Source organism: Schistocerca serialis, chromosome 3 (assembly GCF_023864345.2).
Source record: "Schistocerca serialis cubense isolate TAMUIC-IGC-003099 chromosome 3, iqSchSeri2.2, whole genome shotgun sequence".
In the NCBI taxonomy this organism is placed as follows: Eukaryota; Metazoa; Arthropoda; class Insecta; order Orthoptera; family Acrididae; genus Schistocerca; species Schistocerca serialis.
This window is the reverse complement of record NC_064640.1, coordinates 618396730-618421689: the sequence shown is the minus strand read 5'-3', so window position 1 is coordinate 618421689 and position 24960 is coordinate 618396730. Positions and strand designations below refer to the sequence as shown.

General features: G+C 40.3%; 1 protein-coding gene across 1 annotated transcript in view; it reads right to left on the bottom strand.

The window, feature by feature from the left end:
• Nucleotides 1–24960, bottom strand: part of LOC126469548 (metal cation symporter ZIP14-like) — a 216535-nt gene that overhangs the window by 92429 nt on the left and 99146 nt on the right. Inside the window, exon 2 of the mRNA XM_050096666.1 lies at nt 614–747. Coding sequence (XP_049952623.1) covers nt 614–736 — 123 coding nt within the window. The 5' untranslated portion in view covers nt 737–747. The remainder of the gene's footprint in view (nt 1–613; nt 748–24960) is intronic.

Sequence of the window (24960 nt, the reverse complement as noted above, 5' to 3'; positions counted from 1 at the left end):
GCTGCCACCAACATACATTCTGCAGAAGGACCATGTAGATGAGAGAAATTAGGGTTTGTATGGAGACATATAGCCAGTCATTTTTCCCTCAGTCTATTTGTGAGTGGAATAAGAAAGTAAATGACTAGTAGTGGTTTCAGGGTATCGTCTGTCATGCACCATATGTTGGCTAGTGATGCATGTATATGGCAGGCAACACATTAGTATTGTCTGAGAATTTGTAAATCTCATGTAGTGTGTCACTGTTTTGTTTCTGGTGAGTCAAGTTATTGAATTAAATTTGAAACTAACCACACCACCTTTCTGGAGAAATATTTTCAGGAGGTTATTATTGTGCATGTATTATCATTTACTGCCACTCTTCAATTACATTACTGTGTTATGAAGAATTTCTGTAGCTCAGTTAACATAATTAGTTCAGTTGTTTGTAGAATCAATTGTCATTCAACAAAATAAACACTAAGGACATTGATTAATTTCTAAATGTTTTGAGCTCTATTGTCTTGTATCTCCAATGAAAAATTTTCATCCTACTGTAAATGCATTTATATACTTAAAATAAATTGACATACTTTTTATGTGTTAAATAACTTTTAACCATTTATAGCCTTACCTTTGTACAATTCAGGATCATTTCTAGAGTTTCCATCAGTTCTGAGTTCACATCAGTGCAGTTCATTTCATATCCCATCACAATCTGAACAACTGTTATTAAGATTACTAGTAGTTTCTCCATATTTGTGTTCTCTGCAATGAAAGTTTAAACATTTGTAAGTTATTGTTGTTCACACAGGAGTGGGAGAGCACATTAATATAGAATCATGATAATCTTTCTGATAATCTTACTGTTACATAATATCAACATGAAGTAATCACAGAATAATTTAAATTTGAGGAAAAATATTCAAAAAATTCAATTTACAGTGCCTCAGAGCACAAGGTACCACTACCTGATAAATATGTAATGTCTTTGATATCATGTAAACTGAAAATCACTTTCAGAGACCCTGTGAAATTGATTTTAATATTCTTATGTTGTTACCTACAAAGCAAAACAAGTATTTCAGAAATGTGCTTGACAAAATTGGGATATAAGCATATTAATTTTTTTGCTGAATGTATGTCGCATATTTATGGGAAATCTTCAGCAGGTACCATCTAAACAACTAGGATTAATTTTTCTCTTACAAATAAAACAGGATTAAGAACCCAGATACTGATAAATCTAGTTTGTTCTTATTGAGACACTACTTTGTTGCCTCACTTTTCTTTTTGGTGTCATCAGTCAACTGACTGGTTGGATGCAGCCAGCCACGAATTCCCCTCTTTATGCAGTGTTAGTTCAAAGCCTAAGCAATTGTTTGAGATCAAACTGTCAATTTAAATTAAAACGTTATTGGATAGAGGTTGTGTCACAAAGAGGAATAATCAATAATATGATACTGCATTGAAACTGAAAGCTTTCTACCCATAAATGCCAAAAAAGGGAAAAAAATGTTCAAAAAACTGATTTATATCAAATTACTGGAGGGCAAAAAACTTTTTTGATCCATATTTAACGAAATAAGAGAAATTGTTCTGTCTGAGAAGAAACCACAATTGTAGTTTCAAAAGTCTGATCTTGCCTCCACAACTGCGCATAATTCAAAGATAAGGAAAATCAATGAATTAGCCCCATAACATTTTAGCCATGTTTGCTTTTTTGTGAGAGAGTGTAGTCTTTTGATGGCATTTCTAATGTGATGCCCAAAAGAATCCAGCTGGATCCTGTTTTGCAGGATAGAATCCTGGGATGACTTGCAGATCAGGCATAGACTACAATACCAGTAGCATTGGAGCTCATTTCACAGCTTTAACCACAGTTTTGAGACATAGGAAAAAGTATGTGTGTTTTTGAACACTTAAATATTCCATCCACTGAAATTCTAGATTATTGGAGCACATTTTAGGTATTGCAGATCAGTACAAGAGATTTATTTATTTTCCACTCCAGTCAGTTTTTTTCTCACCAACATATTCTCAGCAGTCATTATTTACTTTATATCATTGACAAAACTTGCCTAATAACCATTTGTTGATATACCACCAGCACCAAATGACATAGGCCACTAAGCAAAAAAGCCAGATAACCAGAGTATTGGTGACATGTTTAGATGATCTTGGGGTCAATATGTAAAATATATTAGTGGTCAGTTGTCAAGATTAATGTGTTTAAGGTAACAAAATAATAAGCAACAAGTTGCATAAAAGAAATTTAATTTCTTTACTAGTTTCAAGCACTTAGTGTCCTTTTTTTAGAAGTTCATACCTACCACATTAATTGTGAGTGTTAACAATAATATGCATATAGCAAAATGCCATGGTCATGTGGTTCATAGTATCTGTACAAAATCAGTATAACATTTTGCTGCATGCATCTTATTGTTGATATTGTTGACACTCACAAGTAATGCAATAGGTATAACCATCTGAAGAAAGGCACTATGTGCCAAAAACCAATAAATAACTTAAATTTCTTTTATGCAGCTGGTTTCTTATTGTTTTGTTACATACATCTACAGTTGCTGAGGATGGATAAAATACAAGTAATATTTTTGTTAAGGCAACTTATGGGTTGTGGTCCTGAAATATATATTAGAACATCTTATTTTCATTTTTTCAAAGCATAGTAGCATATTATTTTATGATGAAACCCTAGCTGTGAGCATGACAAGTAGATTATTAACAGTACAATGGTACCATATATTGACATGAATATAATTGTCATCAGTTGGTTATTGTTATGTTATACAGCATTGCAGCTATGGTTGACAGCAGTGCAGTTATGGTTGAATCTGCGAAATTCTACAAATGTATTAGAGTGGCATGTGGAAACCCCAATTACAACTGTGTCTTCATGGACTGAGGAATGTATGAGTTTTATCACTAAATTCTGGACAAAAGAAAGACAGCTATGTCTACTTGTTTTTGAAGAGATATGAACTGCTCAAGGTGAATGGAATAATGAGATTAATACAACCTGTTACTGAAGAAGGCAACATTAAGAACTATATTTATTATGAAGAACTGTGTGATATTCTGCATGGTGCTCAAGTAACATCTGGCCATGGTGGACCTGATTGAATGAAAAACTTTTTTAAGTCAGAGTACCATAATACAACCTACAGTGGCATCCAGATTTATCAGAACTTATGCGAGCCTTGTTTACAAAAACAAAAAGGTCAAAAGAAAGAAATAGTAGTGAAGCTCAAGATGTTCAAAGAATTAAATTCCAGATGTCAAATTGATCTCACGACTCCCAGTCGCAACCAGATGGAGACTATAAATTCTCACTAAATTGGTTGTTCTCAGGCCACTGAAGTCCATAACAGCTGAGGAGGTATGCAATATTGTTATTGACATTTTTACATTGTTAGGTGTTCCCTCAGTGTGCCAGTCAGACATTGGTCAAGAGTTTGTTAGCAAAATAATGAGCCACGTAACTGAAATATGGCCCAATTTTAAGACTGTGCGTAATAAACCTAGACACAGCCAGAGCCAAGGCAGCATAGAGAGAGCAAATCAGGACCTATAAAATATGCTAACTACATGGATGCACAACACAACACATTTTGGAATTAAAAGGTCCACCTACAAAGTGATGTTAGGATGTCCTCCTAAACATGGTTTGTCTTCATCAAGTTTATCTCCAAGCATCAGTGAATGCCCACCCTGAGGACAACAATGAAAATATAATTAATCAAGTGGGTGTTAGCAGAGAGAAAGGGGCTCAAACGCTGCAGGATAGCAAATCTCCAGTGCAAGAGGATAACATACCAACAGGAACAGAAGTTGAGTACAGAGAAAAAGAATGTGTTCCAGACAGTAATGAATACTGCCTGATGATTCAGATGAGTGAATTCAAGCTATTGAAAAATGTGGAACTGAGGCATACAAGTGCTTCAAAGAACAGGCACAAAGAATGCAGCAGTGTTCAGATCATCGTTTGCTACCAGTGGAAAAAGGATGTACGATGAGAGTTATAATTTCAGACTTCAGTCAAAGAAGAAGAGATACAAGGTCGATCCTAGGTGTCGTCCTCAAGAGAATGGCTGATGGCTTCTACCAAACTTGGATGAGAGAGGCAGTGCTGGACCACCTTCGCATAATGTAATAAATTGATTGTTTTTAAATACTTCAAAAAGGGACAATATGATATGCAGCTGTGACTGTGACAACATTTTGTTTCAGGTCCCAGTTCAGTACTTGCTCTCTTAGAATAAACTCAGAGAAGGAAGTTCCATCAGAGAAAACTGTTGCCCTGAGGACAGTTGCAACATCTCAGTCAGTGGAAAGCAGCCAGAGATTCTTCAAATGCAACTGCCATCACAAATGTCACACTATCACACTATGATATTTGCATTTGAAAAAAAAAAGTGTTGTGCAACTGTAAATGCCATGGTGCATGGTGCATGTCCTTGCTGCAACAAATAAATTTTATATAAAATGACTGTTTCCAAGTTTCACCTTACAAAATTCAACTTACGAAGCACAGTGGCAGTATACCTTCATTAGTGATGGTGCACTACTCATAATGAATGTGTATTGTTCAGTAAAACTGGAACCAACAATCCACTTTCACTAAACGGGTCAGTGAAGGTGCACCATCACCAGTGATAGTATACCTTCTCTCAAACTTCCACTTTCATCAGATTTGTTAAAAAAGAGCTTCTGGTACTGTGACCTTCTAGGTTGATTGGGGGGGGGGGGGGGGGAGTGTTTTTGAAATTTAACTTCTAAAAACATTATTTTAATGCTTTTCTGTGCATTTTAAAAGTGTGAGTACAACATTTGTACTGATAAAAAAATAAAGTACCACATCTCTAAACCTTTAGTTCTGATTTTTTGTCATCAGAGGTACACATACCACCACAAATCCACTGCTGGGAATAAAATTAGTACACCTGGAAAGACAATGTCGATTTGACCTGATGATGGTATATTCCACCTGGGGTAATTGCAGATGTACTGACAATGGTTTCAACATTGTTCACCAATGGAGATGCACCCATGCTTCCAACAGCCAACTAAGTGAGTTTGAAAGGTGTCAAATTGTGGCCTTCTAAGTGGCAGGACAGTGCTTTTGGAGTATTGCCACGCAAGTTATACAATGATGTTCATATCAGTGTTCACATGAACATTCTCACACCCATAGATGATATCCACGCAAAACAAATACCTGCCAGGGTCATTATATTGTAAGGGCAGCAATGGCAGATCGTACAGCTACCACAATACAGATGAGAGGGTTTGGGAGCCCAGATGTGTCAACATTGTTGTGAACCAGTTATTATTAGTGGGTCTATGGGCATGCACATAAAATGATCACTTGGAAGATGGAATGGTGTGTTGTGGTCTTCAGCAATGAAAGAAGATTCTGTCTGTGTCTGCCTGCAAGTAATGGTTATACGTGCGTACAGTGTAAACCTGGTGATTGCTGTCTCATAGAGTGCATTTGTCCAAGACACACTAGACCCACTTCAGCCCTTCTCATCTGTGAGCATCTGCATTGCTGCCCACGGAGGTTACACCATGTATTAATATAGGTGTTTCAGCATTCGTCAATACCTGGTACCTCAGAACCCCTTGTGGTGTCTGTGTGTGTGTCTCTGTGTGTCTGTGTCTCTGTCTCTCTCTCTCTCTCTCTCTCTCTCTCTCTCTCTCTCTGTGTGTGTGTGTGTGTGTGTGTGTGTGTGTGTGTGTGTCTGTGTCTGTGTGTGTGTGTGTGTGTGTGTGTGTCTGTGTCTCTGTGTGTGTTTTAATTTATACAAGGAAGAAGTTAACAGAAGCCAAACACAAAGAAAATAGAAAATGTACATTGGTACAAAACAAGAAGCAGTTGATACATTCATACACCATATCAGAGGCTCTCAGAATCACTTAACATTTATGAACTCATGGGGCACAAATTATTTAGTAAGATTCCAAAATCTATACAAGATTTAGCAGAACAAGCATTCAAACAAACACTGCATAACTGATTAGTTGTCCACACCTTCTATGATGTAAAAGAATTTATCAACTGTAATATGACATGGTAATGTTGTTTCCTTTAAGTTACCAGTTGTATTGTACTTACAATATAGAGGAGATGTTGAGTTGTGACATGACAAAAAGACTGTTTGTTTTGCCTGTCTGCAACTCAACCTCTCTTCTATATGGTGAGTAGCAATCTATCTTTTTCATAATATTGTCATCATTCTATTCTGGAGTTTCCATTGTTCATTTGTATTTTTGTATTGTAGTATATGTGTGACATTGTCTATTGCTGTAATGGACTAATAACATTAACATTATTACTGTTGTTACTGTTATTACTGCTCCTAAAAATCTGCAACTATTCCTTTGAATTAAGATTAGTGATAATCTAGTTCACTTAGTGCTATTGTTGCAGTTATGTTTTATATTTCTCTCACTAATTTTTGGTTAAACCACAGTGTGCCATTACAGTATGTTTTTCTACCATGTTTCTATGCTTTTCTGTAAAATTTTCCTGCATGTTTTTACATTTAACACACTCATATATGCCAGTGTGCGCATTACCACTTTCCAAATGTAATAGGTTTAGGTTAGCAGCTTCTACCACTAAGCATGGCATACATCAGACTATACCAGTGTTAGGATGTGTATGGTGGACAATGCTGTGGAGAGTTTAGCGAAATTTGGTAGTATCTGCAAGCCTAAACTTGTAAGTTTATAACATGTGGGTTTTAACTTTTAGAGTGAGTTGCAATAATTTGCAAACAATTTCAAGACAATCAGTACAAGCAAGTGCCTGTAACAATGGGCGACTGTCAGTTCTTTCAGCTGGTAATTTGAGTGATGGTAAAAACCTGGAGCAGTGGTTTTCTTACTCTCTCACTAGGTGGAAACAAGAGTAAGAACACAGGGATCAGTTTTGTTGTATACACAGGCTAAGTAGGTAGTATTCTTGAAGTATTTTTTTTTTTTTTTTTTTTTTTTTTTTTTTTTTTTTTTTTTTTTTTTTTTTTGTAAAAGTCAAGTGCAACACATGTTTTGGATTTGTGACAGTACTACAGTAAATTAATGTGGGTGAAAATTGTGGGTCTCTTAAGTATTTATGAGAACATGTTGTGTCATAAATATTGTACTGAATATTTGCAATTTGATTATACCACGGCCATTTCTTGTACAGATGATCTGTATGTATTTTGTCTAAACAGGATTAATAACCATTACATCTACAAGTGGATTAGTTGCAGTGGTTAGTTTAATGTTCTATGGGTATTTTGAATGATAAATTGTAATGATGTGGAATGAGTCATTTATACTCACACCACAAATTATTTTGTAAAAATGCTCCCTAGTGTCCCTTTTTTTTATTTGTTTATTTTATACAAACAGATGCAAGTTAGTAATTCCTACACACCGCCTTTTACACATTACAATGATGGACATTCTTCTACAGAACTGATGAAGGAGTTGTCAGGGAGAAACTTTTTCAGTTTATTTTAAAATGTTAGTTTCCTGTCTTTCAGACATTTTATATCACTGAATATGTGATCAAAAATTTTAACTGCAGCACTGTGTACCAGTTTTTGTGCTAAAGGCGACTTTAAATTGCATAAGTAATATCTTTTTTCTTCTGGTATTTTAATTATGCACATCATTGTGCCTCTTGAATTGCAGTTGGTTATTAACAACAAACTTCACGAAAGAATAAACATAGTGTGAAGCAACCTAACACCTTAAACAGATGTCTGCAAGATGATCTTGGTGAGCACCACATATTATTCTTACAGCACATTTTTGTGCACTGAAGACTTTCTTTCTTAAAAATGTGTTATCCTGAACATTATTCCATATGCCATTACTGAATGAAAATATCCAAAATATGTCAACTTACTGATTTGTCTCTCCGCAAGATTTGCTGTCATTATAAGTGCAAATGTGGTTGAACTAAATTGTTTTACATGTTCCAAAATGGGCTTTTTTCGGTTTGGTACTCATTAATATGGACACAATATGGACAGGCTTATCATTGGTGTAGTACCTCCAGATTTGCAGAACTGGATAGGTTGTGTCTTTTTAAAACTGAGATCATATGCAGAAAACAAGTTAATGACATATTTAGGAACATTGTTTATCATTTCTTCTCTTGTAGTATGTGTGATTAAATTAATTGCAATACTAGTAAACTTGTGAAAAGAACTAATCCTGCTTGTTGTATATTACATGGAAAATTATTTACATATATGAGGAACAACAGCATACCTTAGGACTGAGCCTTGGGGAACCCCATATTAGTACGATTTCTCCCCATTTAGAATAATGTCCCTAGATTACAATGTTTGAATTACAAAGTATGGTATAACTGTCTGCTTATTTTGGTTAAATATGATATAATCCATTGGTTGGCTATGCCATCAATCCCATAAAACCTCAGTTTATCTAGGAGAATACTATGATTCACACACTCAAATGCCTTAGATAGGTTGCAGAAAATAGCAGCCAATGATATTTTGTTATTTAATGCTTGTAAAATTTGGTGGGTGAACATGTAAATGACATTCTCAGTAGAGCATCTCTTCTGAAATCCAAATTGTGATTTGCTGAGGATATCATTGTTGCTCAGGTGAGATACTATTCTAGAATGCATCACCTTGTTGATAATTTTGGAAAATGATGTATGATGGATGAGTGCTGAAATCTATTTGTGTCGTAGTGCAATAATACAGATGTGTTGTTTCATGCCTAGATGAGTGTGAGTATTATCCCCTGGGTAACCACATTGAGGCTGATCAACAGAACCATCTCTCAACAACCTGGGGTTGATGATCTGACAGTTTTGATATCTTACTGGGCAATATCCTCAGTTGGTTTACACTTTACAATTTTGTTACTTGGAATGGATACAAAACATGGGGTGCCACTGAACACATTACTTGGCTAAACAGTGGTTTAGCCTTACTACGTGAATGGAGCTAGTAAAATTCAACTGTGATGGGTAATTTTAATGTCTTGACACAATCTTTATTATGTTAGTCATTCAGATGTCGCAAAATCAGTGTGCTTAGCTTCTCTTAGAGAAATTTTATTTGGCAATTCCTTTATATATTATATGAAAATAAAATAATGTTTGAAAAAAGTTAATAGGGACCTCCACATGTTATCCATGTTATCAATGCTACTGGACCCACACAACCCTAAACTGTCCATTACCAAATTATTCTTAGAAGTAAATTAGAATGCTGTAGCGTCACAGGCAATGATACTGATCGGAGTCACATCTTTCTTAACATGAAAAAAAGTGGATCAATAAAGATCCATGAATCAATCAGCCGTTACTTGAATGAGAAGGTGATATATCTCAAGTTTTGATTCTCAGATAGTTGCTGTTACTTGTGTGATTAATAACCTTTCATTGATTACATTTCCAGATGCTGAGATTATTTAGTTTTCACATATGCCAATGTTGTAGTAAATGATAAACTGAGTACAGTTTTAGACAAGGTTGCTTAAGAAATATTAATATGCATTAATATAAAGCCTATAGCCAAATGATTGTCATTAAATTTTGAAAATGCTTCTGATAATAATTAAAATATGATAACGTTGTGACAAATTTTTGGGATTCCTGCTTGATATCAGTGGCATATGTCACTGAAAACCGCCAGACCTACTACCAAAGGTCTGCTACCTGACCAAGGACTTTAAAACAAACCAGGGTATCGCCACACTTCTGCAAAATCACAGGTTCGTCTTCGATTTCCAAGAACAGTGTAGTTGACGGAGACTACAGAAGACTAGCCTTCAGCAAGAAAGTCTGTGTGCTCCAGTTATACTCAATATACAATGATGAGCCAAAACATTATGATCACCCGCTTAGTAACATGTTGGCCCACCTTCAGAAGGGAATACAGCAGCAATTCTGCATGTTATGGATTTGAAAAGCGCTAGATGGGTTTCCAGAGGTATCTAACACCAGACACATACAAACAGGTAAGCAGTTCCCTTAAATTACAGATCAGTGGTACACAGTTGTGGAGCTCATGTTCCATGAGGTTCAGATCAGGCGAATTTGGTGGCCAAGAAATCAGTGCTTCTCTGGCCTCGTGACACAAACAGTTACCCCGCTGGACGACGTCATCGGGGAAGACGTCAAGCGTGAAAGGATGCTGGTGGTCTGTGATAATGTGCACATAGTCCATAGGTGTCATGGTTCCTTTGATTACTACAATATTTCCCATGGAAGCCCAGTTGAAAGTCTTCCACATCGTAATATTGCTCCCAATGGCCTGTGCCCACGGCGTGGTGCACGTTTCGAGCAGCCATTCACCCGGATAATGGCATACCTGGACACGATCATCGACCTGGTGTAGCAAGGAACGTGATTTATCTAGCCAGGAGAGTCGTTTCCATTGATTCATGGTCCATTCCTGATGCTCCCGTGTCCACGGCAATGGTAATTGATGATGTATTTGAGTGAACATGGGAATATGCACCGAACTGTGTGCTCCGAAACACTTGTGCCTGCAGCAGCACTGCACTTTGTCCTCAGATCGTCACCTATCCTGCTTTACCGAGCAGGCAAGCCTCCGACCTCCACATTCTGTCGCCTTGTCACCTACTCGTGATTTGACTGTCCTTCAGCTACTTCCCACAGACAGCTACGACAGTAGAAGGCGAGCAGTCGACCAGGCACTGAGTCATGCCAACCTGACCTTTGTCGTAGTTGCTTATGTCAGTGGATTTCCTCCTTTCCAATCCATGTTGTCGATGGATTGATTCCTTATTCTTCTCTGCTCCGTTTGTGACGAAAGCAAAGATGCTTAATCATCTAGTAACCTTGTCTAACACGACATGCATAGAAACTGATAGTGTATAACAAGTCTCGCTTAAAGCTGTCTTTAAGTTTTATGGGGCTTATTCGCATTGTGTTGTCTGAAAGGCCCAGGAAGGTAAGAAACGTCTCTTTACCTCCTATAGATATTTAATTCACGGAAGGTGGCATGCAACTCGTTAAACGTGGGAACCAGGGAGAAGTGGAATGAGGGGTTGAACGGAAGTTGAATTCATAACTATGAAATAAATATATTGTAACTAACCAGAAAAAATTCTCTTTCAGAACATCAATGTTGCTACTACAATATGTAGTTGTTGCCATTAGAGAGAAGAAGCACTTTGCGAACGCTCGTTTCTACCATAATGCAAATTAATTTTCCAGTTGTGTATCGATTCAGCGAACTATATCTATTGCTATTAATTCGACCATATTTAAAAAAAAAATATCTACTGAATAAAAGCAGACACAGCTTGGATAAGGAAGTACTCGAAGGGTATTGCCTTTTAGCTTATCGTCAAAAAATGGCACTGAGCACTATGGGACTTAACTTCTGTGGTCATCAGTCTCCTAGAACTAAGAACTACTTAAACCTAAGGACATCACATACATCCATGCCCGAAGCAGGATTCGAACCTGCGACCGCAGCGGTCGCGCGGTTCCAGACTGTAGCGCCTAGAACCGCTCGACCACCCCGGCCGGCGCCTATCGTAATTTTGTTCATTACCAATGAATCTATTACTTGAGACACACAAATCCACCGTTATTTAAAAGTACTGCTACTCACCTACATTACAATATATAAGAAAAGCGTTTATTTTCCTAAGGCGATGTAGTAGTATTTACGAGGAATGGATCATGCTGATTATACATAAAGGATGTACTGCTCCGTGTCACATGAGTGCTGGACTAGGTGTTGGGAAATTGCGTACATGGTTGTCCTGCAGATGACACATCAGTGTAGCCCCTCATTCGCTTCATCCGGGTGAGTGCAGATTGACTCAGCGCTACCAACTAATAACACCACCGGAGGAAGCTCGCTAACCGGGATTTCCGATTTACTCGCCAGCTAACGGCTTCCGCTGACGTCTTCTCCGGGTTTTAAAAACTGAGCAATCCCTCTCGGCGGACGCCTTCACTTTATACTTCTTCCTTACTAGGATTAAATAATAGACGCACAGTCGGCTCGTGTCTGGGAAAGAAGCTATGTTTTGTGGTCTAATAGCACAGACATCAGGAGTACGCAATAACATATAACAATTAGGCGAGGAAATAACGTAGTTATTTTCCTTGGCCGTCACATTGCCTTGCTCGCTTTGGCTGAGCGCGAATGACCAACGCTTTCTGTTCTGTGTGTAAGGGGGAGCCAAATGAAAATGAGACATTTGGAAGAAAAGAAAAGAAAATAAACTGTTTATTATTTCAAAAGTAATCAAATGGCTCTGAGCACTATAGGACTCAACTGCTGAGGTCATTAGTCCCCTAGAACTTAGAACTAGTTAAACCTAACTAACTTAAGAACATCACAAATATTCATGCCCGAGGCAGGATTCGAACCTGCGACCGTAGCGGTCTGGAGGTTCCAGACTGCAGCGCCTTTAACCGCACGGCCACTTCGGCCGGCCAAAAGTAATCGCCATAAATGTTAACACATTTGTCCCAAAGTGAGACAAGACGATCAAAGCCTTCATGGAAAAACGTTTTCAATTGACTGTGTAACCACGATTGTACCACTTCGTCCGAAGCAAATCGACAGCCACGAATTCCTGTCTTGTCTTCGGGGCTCCAAAAATATAGAATCCGGGGGTGGAGAGATCGGGTCTGTACGGAGAATATGTAAGGGCTTGGCATCCTAGGCAATGTGTGGACGTGCATTTTGTAGCCTGGTTGTTTCGACGAGGCTGCAGAAGTTTCACTGAGAAGTCCTTACACATCCTCCATACAGTCTCTATCCATCCGCACGTGATTTTAATATTTTTGGAGCCCTGAAAAAGACATTCGTGGCTATCGATTCACTTCGGACGGTCGAAGAGGTGCACGCCTGGGCGCAATTATGGTTTCGTAGCCGGCCGCAAACATTTTCCATGATGTCTCACAGGGGGATGAATGTATTAACAGACATTTCCACGGTGTTCCGACGCTTTAATCGTTACAATACGCGTGAATGTGTGACGTGTTGGTCGCTATGTTGGTTGATAGTCTCAGAGGTAAAAGCTAACCTATTGTATTCTACACTAAATCCTGGATCATGTATCAGAACGTTTTTTTCTTTTCTGAACATCCTTGATGACAAGACTATTATGAAGCTGACTCTAGAATGTTTTACGCATTAACGGAACTTTATGGCCAAAGAAATGGTAGAGCGTTTGCTGATCTGTTGTTGGGACGGGAAAAACTGTCTGGTTAAAACAGATACCGGTATTTTAGTTCTGAATAACAGGTGTTTTTCGTTATTTGTTTGGTCTCGGTTATAAGAAGTGTTTTTAATTTTTCATTAATAACCGATAAAAAAATCACGATATCGATTGGCCATAGCAGCAGTGCTAAAATTTTTCGTTTTTAAATAATCATTTTAAAAAAAGGAGCAATTTTTATTCGTAAAATTTCCATTGGTTTGAAATATTGCATCATTACACAGAATGAGAAAAGTGATCAGTGCCATTTTAATAACGTTGCCGACTGAAACGAGCAACAGACACATTGCATAAGAACTGGTACGGCATTGCTGAGACAATAATGTCCTTTGTACCTTGTGTCGTTTAAGCAACGCGGGTATATATATATAGTGGGCAAGACTTGGCCTCACCTGGTCTGTACGGTGGTTTCTCACTGTCGTCTCAGACATCTGTTGTGCTACAGCGCTACAGAATGGCATCAATCATAGTCTAGAAGTATTTTTATAGAGTTACGCAGCAGTGAAATACAACTCTTCATTTTCTTTGAAAGATTAAAGATATGTCTGCCGTTTTTATCAAATATTAAAAGGGGGAGGAAATTACGGTAACAGTAACAAATTAAAAACTTAACAACAGTTCATTTATATTATACAATAAAAATAGAAGAGCTAATCGGTTACGTGTGTCTACTTACGAGAGGTGTTTGAAAGTCCGTGCAAAAATAAAAACTACTTACGTGTTTGGGGTAAACCTTTTTTATTTTCCCCCATAGTCTCCTTTTAGACTTATATGCTTCGCCCAATGCTGATCTAATTTGTTGATCCCTTCCGAATAATAGGAATTGTCCAAGTCTGCAAGACAGCTATTAGTTGCTGCAGTCACCTCCTCGTTTGAATAAAATCTATGTCCTGTCAGCCATTTCTTCAAATTGGGAAACAAATAGTCTGGGGGAGCCAAGTCTTGAGAATAGGGGGGATATGAAACGAGTTGGAATCCTATTTCCATTAATTCTGCGACCACAACTGTTGAGGTGTGTGCTGGTGCATTGTCGTGATAGAAAAGGACTTTTTGCGGTCCAATCGCCGGCGTTTTTCTTGCAGCTCGGTTTTCAAACGGTCCAATAACGATGAATAATATTCACCTGTAATAGTTTTACCCTTTTCCAGATAGTCGATGAGGATTATCCCTTGCGAATCCCAAAAGACAGTCGCCATAACCTTTCCGGCCGATGGAATCGTCTTCGCCTCTTTTGGTGCAGATTCTCCCTTGGTAACCAATTGTGTAGATTGTTGTTTGGTCTCAGGAATATAGTAATGTATTCATTTTTCATCCACAGTGACGAAACGACGCTTAAAGTTCTGCAGATTCTTCCTGAACAGCTGCAAACCATCCTTGCAACACTTCACACGATTCCGTTTTCGGTCGAGCGTCAGCAATCGTGGAACCCATCTTGCGGATAGCTTTCTCATGCCCAAATGTTTATGCAAAATATTATGTACCCGTTCATTGGAGATGCCCACAGCACTAGCAATCTCATGCACCTTAACTCTTCTGTCAGCCACCACCATATCATGGATTTTATCAATGATTTCTGGAGTCGTAACCTCCACAGGGCGTCCAGAAAGTTCAGACTTGTGTCCATATGGCCACTCCAAAAATTTTGAAACCACTTATAAACTGTTCTAATCGAAGGTGCAGAGTCACCGTAATGATTATCAAGCTTCTCTTTAGTCTATTGAGGTGTGTTGCTATTCATAAAGTAATGTTTAATTACCACACGAAATTCTTCTTCGTCCAATTTTTGATAATCACTCGACTTCCTTAATTCACACGAATGCCAAACACAAAGAAATAGACTAATATACTTGAAACTTAGTGTGCGTTCTTATCACAGATGCAACTCACTAAACATGATCTCGATACGCGCCGATGGTGCCTTCTCTCGGACTTTGCACGGACTTTTCATACGCCACTCTTAACATGCCTGTATCTGGCTTCAGCCTTGAAAACGGAGAAATTAACACGAAAGACAGAGTTCTTCAACCTTAGTTTTCACCCTTAAACGCTGATTATTTGTAATTTCCAAACAGTGCTATGATCCCCGATTATAACATGCTTTTTGAACAGAGTTTCAAAAAATTAGAATCGGTAGGACAATACTGGTGATTTTTTTTGGTATTCAACCACTTATCACTTTTTGGTAAAAAAAAAAAAACGAACGGTGGACGTATTAAGTTTTCTTTTGTTTGCCTATTAAATTTACTATTTTGATTCTATGTATATTGTAACTGAGAGAGCCACATGTCTGAGGATCTTTGTGAGATTTCTGTGTTTATCACAGGAAATAACACGAATAGAAAATCGAAAATCGGTTGTTTCAGGAACCAGTTATTTTGAGCGGTTTTAACAGTCAAGTTAAACTGGGTTAAAAAAAAAGAAACGATACAACCGAAAACCGGTGGTTTCGGCGATAACTGCCATCCCTAATCTGTTGCTGTAAATTTGACCCAACAATTTCGAATTGGAAAGTGTTGCTTGGTAAATAAGTTACGCTTGCGAGGAAACAGAAAGGCTTTTAACGGTGAACCGCGAACGAATGAGGATAAAACAAGGAAGTGTTACAGCTACGTTTCCTGGTAGTCCACCCTATTTCTCATCATAACAGTTTTTCGGGAATCAGTCTATGGAAAGCGAGTGCGCCAGGAAGCAGGACATCATCAAGAAACGACGACTGAATGTAGGCCTATTTCTTCATCAGAACATTTTTCATGGTGTCTGTAGGTGATGTACAATTACTTTACTTATTAAATATCGCTCTATGCATCTACTAAAAAATGTATGTTTATTTTACGACACACGTTTCGTTTTATTAATTTAAAACATCGGTGAACTGTTTTTGTTTATTTCAAAGTAATTTTGTGCTTATTGGGCCATATTCAGAAAAAAACTGACTATAGTCTGGAAGGGACACTAGTTGTTTCCTGAAGATAGCCCAATAAGCCAAAAACTACACTCCTGGAAATGGAAAAAAGAACACATTGACACCGGTGTGTCAGACCCACCATACTTGCTCCGGACACTGCGAGAGGGCTGTACAAACAATGATCACACGCACGGCACAGCGGACACACCAGGAACCGCGGTGTTGGCCGTCGAATGGCGCTAGCTGCGCAGCATTTGTGCACCGCCGCCGTCAGTGTCAGCCAGTTTGCCGTGGCATACGGAGCTCCATCGCAGTCTTTAACACTGGTAGCATGCCGCGACAGCGTGGACGTGAACCGTATGTGCAGTTGACGGACTTTGAGCAAGGGCGTATAGTGGGCATGCGGGAGGCCGGGTGGACGTACCGCCGAATTGCTCAACACGTGGGGCGTGAGGTCTCCACAGTACATCGATGTTGTCGCCAGTGGTCGGCGGAAGGTGCACGTGCCCGTCGACCTGGGACCGGACTGCAGCGACGCACGGATGCACGCCAAGACCGTAGGATCCTACGCAGTGCCGTAGGGGACCGCACCGCCACTTCCCAGCAAATTAGGGACACTGTTGCTCCTGGGGTATCGGCGAGGACCATTCGCAACCGTCTCCATGAAACTGGGCTACGGTCCCGCACACCGTTAGGCCGTCTTCCGCTCACGCCCCAACATCGTGCAGCCCGCCTCCAGTGGTGTCGCGACAGGCGTGAATGGAGGGACGAATGGAGACGTGTCGTCTTCAGCGATGAGAGTCGCTTCTGCCTTGGTGCCAATGATGGTCGTATGCGTGTTTGGCGCCGTGCAGGTGAGCGCCACAATCAGGACTGCATACGACCGAGGCACACAGGGCCAACACCCGGCATCATGGTGTGGGGAGCGATCTCCTACACTGGCCGTACACTACTGGTGATCGTCGAGGGGACACTGAATAGCGCACGGTACATCCAAACCGTCATCGAACCCATCGTTCTACCATTCCTAGACCGGCAAGGGAACTTGTTGTTCCAACAGGACAATGCACGTCCGCATGTATCCCGTGCCACCCAGTGTGCTCTAGAAGGTGTAAGTCAACTACCCTGGCCAGCAAGATCTCCGGATCTGTCCCACATTGAGCATGTTTGGGACTGGATGAAGCGTCGTCTCACGCGGTCTGCACGTCCAGCACGAACGCTGGTCCAACTGAGGCGCCAGGTGGAAATGGCATGGCAAGCCGTTCCACAGGACTACATCCAGCATCTCTACGATCGTCTCCATGGGAGAATAGCAGCCTGCATTGCTGCGAAAGGTGGATATACACTGTACTAGTGGCGACATTGTGCATGCTCTGTTGCCTGTGTCTATGTGCCTGTGGTTCTGTCAGTGTGATCATGTGATGTATCTGACCCCAGGAATGTGTCAATAAAGTTTCCCCTTCCTGGGACAATGAATTCACGGTGTTCTTATTTCAATTTCCAGGAGTGTAATTTGAAATGAACAAAAATGAGTAGAACAAAATTAGTCTACCTGTCTTTCAACATTAAGTACAGAATTGTTCTACCAAGAAGTAACGAAAGAATCCATAAATAAAATTAAGAAATCGGCATTGATTTGGAAAGAAACACAGTTTTGTTTACAAGTCTGATTTGGTGTTATATCTATAAGAGGCATTTAAAAAGTTTCCATTTGAGAGTGTTGCTGCAGCGTACATACAACGTAGTGCCACACCATTGTGGGTTTATATGCACAGTTATATGGGCAAGGGAATCTCTGGCCGGACCTGGGGGTTGAACCCCTCAACCCCTCTACCATCCTCCACACCTACAAATCCTTAATCCGTCCCATCCTCTGTTATGCCAGTCCCGCCTGGCTATCCGCCCCCTCCCCCTCCCCCCAAATTCTATAAGTCCCTCCACATCCTCAAGCACCATGCACTCTGCCTCACCTTCCGTATACGCCTCCTGTCCCTCACGCAGATCCTCTATGGCCTGATTCCCTTCCCCCATCTGCTCCTATTCCTCGAACATATCCACATACTCTACACCTCCTACCGCCTTGATCCCCCTCATCCCCTGGTTGTTCCTCTCCTCTCCAGCCTCCGCCCTCTGCCACACCTTCACTGTTGTGTCCCCCCTACCCTCCATCTCTACACCCTTCATCTCCTTTCCTAAGGTGGCTTCCGTTAACTCTCCCTCCCGGATGATGCCCTCTCTCCCTCCATTTATCCCTCCTATCAACTCTGATCCTCACCTCCCCCTCCTTTCCACTGTCCGTTCCCCAGCCTCCCTCTCCCCCCTCTTCCATCCTGTTTTTTTCCCGCCTACCCTTTCTCTGCCTCCTTTCTCTCCCCTGAGTCCATTCTGCTCTCACCTCCACTACCTTTCCCACTCCTTCTCGCTTCCGGCCAGCCACCTGTTTTCTATGTCCCCTCCCTCCATCGGCTCCCCCCTTTCTCTTTTCCTCTCCTTGCCTCTTTTCGCCATCATAGGTCCGGGTCCTCAACCCCCACCCCCCATCTGCCGCCGTGTCACCTGTATATAAGTCACCTGTCACCTGTTATAAGTGAGTGTTCAGTGTTGTGCGTCCCCTGTCAGTGTTGCGAACAGCTGCCATACTGTCACTAGTTGTGTTTTTTATCTCATGCGAACAGAAACCAGACTGTCGCCGTGTTTTTTAATTGTGCCTGTCTACTTCTTCATCCGCATCGTCACCGCAGTGTTTTTTATATTTTAAATTCCACACCTTACCGCCATTTTACAGCTTTTTTACAATGTCACCATTTTATCGCCTGTTTTTCTTGTTTGTGTCTATTCTCATTATGTTTCTTAACTTTTCTGTAGGCTGTAGAGCAGCATATTACGCTCCTGCCAGCCCGCCATTCCCCCCCCCCCCCCCCCTCTGGTGGGGGGGAACTGAAATCCAATAAAGAAAATAAAAGGCAAAGGATTAGTGTGACATTCGTCCCGACGGGTGCGAAGTAGATGCGGAAACGTGAGCTACGGTGACGTTATTACCAAATACACCCAAACAGAACCAACATACTGTTATTCTTTTCTCAGCTGCCGAAGAATAAACAGCGCTAGGCATCCATGGGGAAAAGAAGAACGCTATGGGGCAGCATGTCTGTCGAAAACCACCGTTGCGGAACGAAAACTGCGACAATGGTTGCTGCTGCTTCATCACGTTCCCATATCCCAGAAGTGGGAGACACTCGAGCACCTGCCCTATAGTCCTCATCTCTCTCCATGTGGTTATCACACCTTCGATCCCTTAAAAAACGCCTTGAAGGGTCGACAATCCCTGTCGGACGAGGATGTGCAGCAGGCAGTTATAGGCTTGTTCACACTGGAAGACACGGTGTTTTACCAATCTGGTTTCTTCAGACGCGTCGGTGGGATGATTACCTCAACACTCACGGCCATTTTGTCTGACCAGCATACCGATTCTGGACTGTGCGGCATTCGAACGGGAACTTTCTGATTGTCCCTTATAGGAAATTTGTGGTAAGGTCTTATGGGACCAAACTGTTAAGGTCATCGGCCCCTAAGTTTACGCACTACTTAATCTAACTTAAACTAACTTACGCTAAGGACAAGTCGTTAAGCTGTTTTAAGCTTATTTTTACTGCATTTGAAAATTCTGTATCTAAAAATGACTTTTCCATAGCTTATGAAATGAAATGTTTCCAGATCTACAACCGAACAAAAATTGTAAAAACGTGTCATTTCAGACCACTAGTCAAGTATTAAGGGAGTAATACGAAACACGTATGGTAAAAGTAAACGCTCATTTTTAGAAATTAATTAGACATATTTGGTATACTTTAGGTAATAATCCAGCAGAACTATATGAAAGTCTGAATAAGGTTTCAACAATTTGTCATTAATGGGCATAATAGTATCAAACATGTACAAGGCGTGTCTCGTTATATGCGAATCTGTAAGAGCTGCGCATGTATGTGAAGAGAAGAGACAATGGTTTTCTGCAGCTACATCTATATCTGCAGTATACTCTGAAAGCCACTGTGAAGAGCGTGCCAGAGGGTACGTCCCATTGTACCAGTTATTAGGGTTTTTCCGGTTCCGTTCACGTATGGAGAGAGGGAAGAATGATTCCTTAAATGTCTCTGTGAGCTATGTAATTAATCGTGTCTTCGTGATCTCTATGGGAGCGATATGTAAGGGGTTGTAATATATGCCTAGATTCAATACTTAAAGTAGGCACTAAAAGCTTTCCAATTTGGTTTTCATGGGATAGGTTGTGCCCATCTGCAAGCGTCTGCCAGTTCAGTTTTTCCAACATCAAACAAACCTGTGACCATTCCTGCTGCCCTTCTTTGTACTTGTTGAATATCCACTGTTAGTCCTATTTGGTACGGGTTCCACACACTTAAGCAGTATTCTAGGCTGGGTCGTATAACTGTTTTCTGCGCAGTCTCCTTTGGTGACGCATAGCATTTCCCTAGTATTAGCAACATTCTAGGATGGGTCGCATAAGTGTTTTCTATGCAGTCTCCTCGCCGGACGCTGTGGCCGAGCAGTTCTAAGTGCTTCATTCTAGAACCGCGCTGCTGCTACGGTTGCACGTTCGAATCCTGCCTCGGGCATGGATGTGTGTGATGTCCTTAGGTTAGTTAGGTTTAAGTAGTTCAAAGTCTAGGGGACTGATGACCTCAGATGTTAAGTCCCATAGTGCTTAGAGCCATCTGAACCTTTTTTTTTCAGTCTCCTCTGGCGACGTATTGCATTTTCCTAGTATTCCACCAATAATCCAGAGTCTAGCATCTGTTTTATCTGTGACTGAACCTATGTGATCGTTCCATTTCATATAGGCTACCTACAAACTGTTACACCCAGGTATTTGTATGAATTTACCTATTCCAGTTGTAGCTCATTGATATTATAGTCATAGGACACTACGTATTTTTGTTTTTCGAAGCCCACAGTTTAACATTTCAGACCATTTAAGGCAAGCTACCAATCTTTGCACTACTTTGAAAACATATCAAGGTCTGACTGAATATTTGCGCAGCTTCTTTCAGATAGTAATTCATTATAGATAACCGCATCGTTTGAAGTGTCTGAGGTTACTATTAATATTGTCTACACGCTCATTGATATACAAAATGAACAGCAAGGGTCCCAATACAATTCCTTGGAGTACATCCTAAGTTACCTCTGCATCTGCAGCTAGGAATGTGGTGCAATGGTTAACACACTGGACTCGTATTGGGTCGGACGACAGTTCAAATACCCGTCCGGTTAACCATAATTAGGTTTTCCGTGATTCCCCTAAAACGCTTAAGGCAAATGCCAGGATGTTTCTTTTGACAAGAGCACAATCGATTTCCCTCCGTATACGAGCTTGTGCTTCATCTCTACTGACTGCGTTGTCGACGGGGCGTTAAACTCTATTTTTTCTTTTTTTCTAAATCTGAATATGACTCTCCATCCAAGACAACTTGATGCGCCCTCCCTACCAAAAAATCCTCAATTCAGTCACAAATTTGACTTGGTACCCTATCCGATCGTACTTATGATATTAAGCGTAGATGTGGTTCTGAGTCAAATTCTTTTCGGAAATCGATAAATACAGCATCTAGCTGATTGCCATGATCCACGTCTTTCAGTATATTGTGTGAGAAAAGTGCAAGTTGCGTTTCATATTATCAATGTTTTCGGAATCCATGCAAGGTAGCATTCTGTTCGACATACCTCATTGCGTTTGAACTCAGAATATGTCGTATGTTCTCAGATGCTACTACAAATGTATGCGAAGAATATTGGACGGTAGTTTTGTGGATCACTTGTGTTACCCACGTTGTAGCTGGTTCTGACCTGTAGCAACTTCCAACTACTGCGCACGGTTTTTTGTTCGAGGTATCTATCTACGGTAGATTATAGTTAAAGGAAGGGCTAACTCAGTTCAAATTCAGTATAGAATTGATAGGGACTCCGTCAGGCCCTGGAGTTTTGTTCAGTTTTAACGATTTCAGTTGGTTCTCAACGTCACTGACACTAATATATGTTTCACTCACTCTTTCACCGGTTCGAGAAATGGGCAATACGCCTGGGTTCTCCTTTGTAAAGGAACCTCTGAAAATGGAGGTAAGCATTTCTGTATTTACTATGCTCTCCACAATTTTAGTTCCTGTCTCGTCCATGTGTGCCTGGACACTAATTTTTGTGTCACTAACAGCTTTTACATATGACCAGAAATTCTTTGGGTGTTGTGAAAGATCTTTCGACAGTATTCTGCTACGGTAGTCTCCGAAGGCTTCACACATTGCTCTCTTGACAACTAAAGGTGATTCATTTAGCATCTCTGTATTATAGCTCTGTGCTTTATTTTACACCTATTATCAGCGCTAGATTAGCCACGCAACAAGAGTTAGCATATGTTACGGGGCCCGCAAACTAGGATGGTGTCCATATCTACAATAAGTAGTAACAATTTTAACTCTTTTTCTAAAAGCGAGCACTGGCCACTCCATACATTATATGTCACAACACCGCAAAGCTTACAGGAGAATTCTTTAATATTCTCCGAGCTGACCGTAATAACCCGAGCAGTTGGAATAGTGTTCTATGATTGCTAAAAAGAAAGTAACTAACAAAAATCTTATTTATTTTTGTAAGGTCTATTACAGTTGTTCATTCTTTCTACTGTGTATTTACCTTTCTTACAGTACTTTTATACTAGAGTGAATGTTGCTTTCTTGTTGGTGGACTATTGCTGTATGTATTGTAGTTTCGCGGTACCTTCGATTATTTTGTGTCGTTTTTTGGCGATCACTATGGACTAATGAGACACAATACGACTGTTTAAAATCAGTAGAACATATTAAGAGACTGAAGCGTAATTTATCTATTGATTGTGAAGTTTTCCGATAGGGAAACAAGAAGCACTGAAGAATAAGACAAGCTTATTTGTTTTGTTTATGCACCATACTAGGTTAAAAAAATGGGTTCTGAGTGCAACGTATATAACAATGTACGTATCAATGATCGGTGTTTGATCTGATCATAAAATCTCATCGTTATAATTCATTTACTCGTGAATACAGTATGTCGAACATCGTCACAGGTGATGCAACATGGGTTCATCACTTCGAACGGGAAACAAAACTGCAATCCATGGTGTGGCGCCACACTACCTCTCCTCCAAAGAAAAAATTCAAAGCCGCACCCTCAGAAGGTAAAATAATGACAACGGCCTTCTGGGACCCTGAAGGGGCTATTCTGTTTGATGCCCTCCTCGTGGTGCAACGATCGACTCTAAAGTGCATGTACTACCCTCAGGAAATTGAAGAAACGACTTCAGCGTGTTCGTCGCCACAAAAATACAAGCGATGGAATTAAAAAATAAGTATTTTTGAAACCAAATTGTACGGATACAAAGAAAGACCACATCATTTCCATTAAGATTATTAAAAAATTAGCTTGCCCTGGATTTGCACTCAGAACGTGCAGTTTACGATCCTAGAGCTTCGGTCACTTTTTGACGTGAAAGTTCTTTGGACATGTGTAAAATTTTCAGGTCGTGACGTTTTGCAACACATGCGTTACAAGTTTTTTTTTAATCGTCTGCCCCCCGTCGGGCAGACCGTTCGCCGGGTGCCGGTCTTTCAATGTGACGCCACTTACGCGACCTGCGGTCGATGAGAGTGATAGGATGGTGATGACAGTACAACACCCAGTCCCTGGGCGGAGAAAATTCCCCGACCCAGCCGGGAAAGTGAGGGGGTTACATAAATATCAAGCAGAAAAATGTTGTAGGCGTGAACCGTACGAGACAAATATAGGCTGTCATGGACTATTAGGCAGATCTTTTTTGAGATCTACAGTTTGGTATATAATTCAGTAGCTTAGGCCCTGGAGCTTAGAGAGGACAACGAATAAGCTGTGTCGATGTAAATGAATGAACTCGGAGGAAATTATGCCGCCTGTACACTATTTTACAATATGCTAGCTAAACCCTAACGTTACATCAGGATGACGCAGTGCTAAAATGTAGATCTCAAGAATATGTGTATAAAACACCATGATAGCACACGTTTACCTTATACGGTTCACCCACAATCGTCAGTTTAATGTTTTGTATTCGTTCAACGACTTAAAAAAAATAAAATGGTGATTGTGGGTGTACTGTATGCATAAACAGATATTATCATGCTGTTTTATTTACGGTACATGCTTTTGGGGACATGTCAACATATACGTCGCTCTACTAGTACATTACAAAGAGTGAGTTACTTTTATTTTCACACATAAAAGAAAATAAATAAATTAATTTTTGAAAGATTTTCTTTTTGATTTTTCTGAAAATTATTGACACTTGTTCTCGTAACTTCAAGTGCTTTGTTCTCCTGTCGAGAGCTTTGTTGATAGTTGTATCTGTTAGTGATTGGGCATATCTGTTTTCTCTGTCAGGACGTTATCCAACGAATGTAATTTTCGGGTAGCTTCACCGCAGTACATTGTCGGTTCAGAACGAATGTGTACAGGTGTCTGCGAACGTGTCGCTGTGTCCATGTTAGACTCAGCCTGGCCTTTTCCCTCTGCTGTTTCATAACGTTACTGTCTGTGTACAGAGAGACTAAGGCGGTCCTATGCATTTTAGAGGGTCTACTGTATCCCAAGAAATTATTTTTCGCCATTTTTTTTGCAAACGAGGGCCCACAAGGGTGAACAACTGAGGGCTGCGAAACATAGGACCCAATCTTACACCACTGCATAGGTAGTTTCAGAAACTCGAATTCATCACTTCGGTC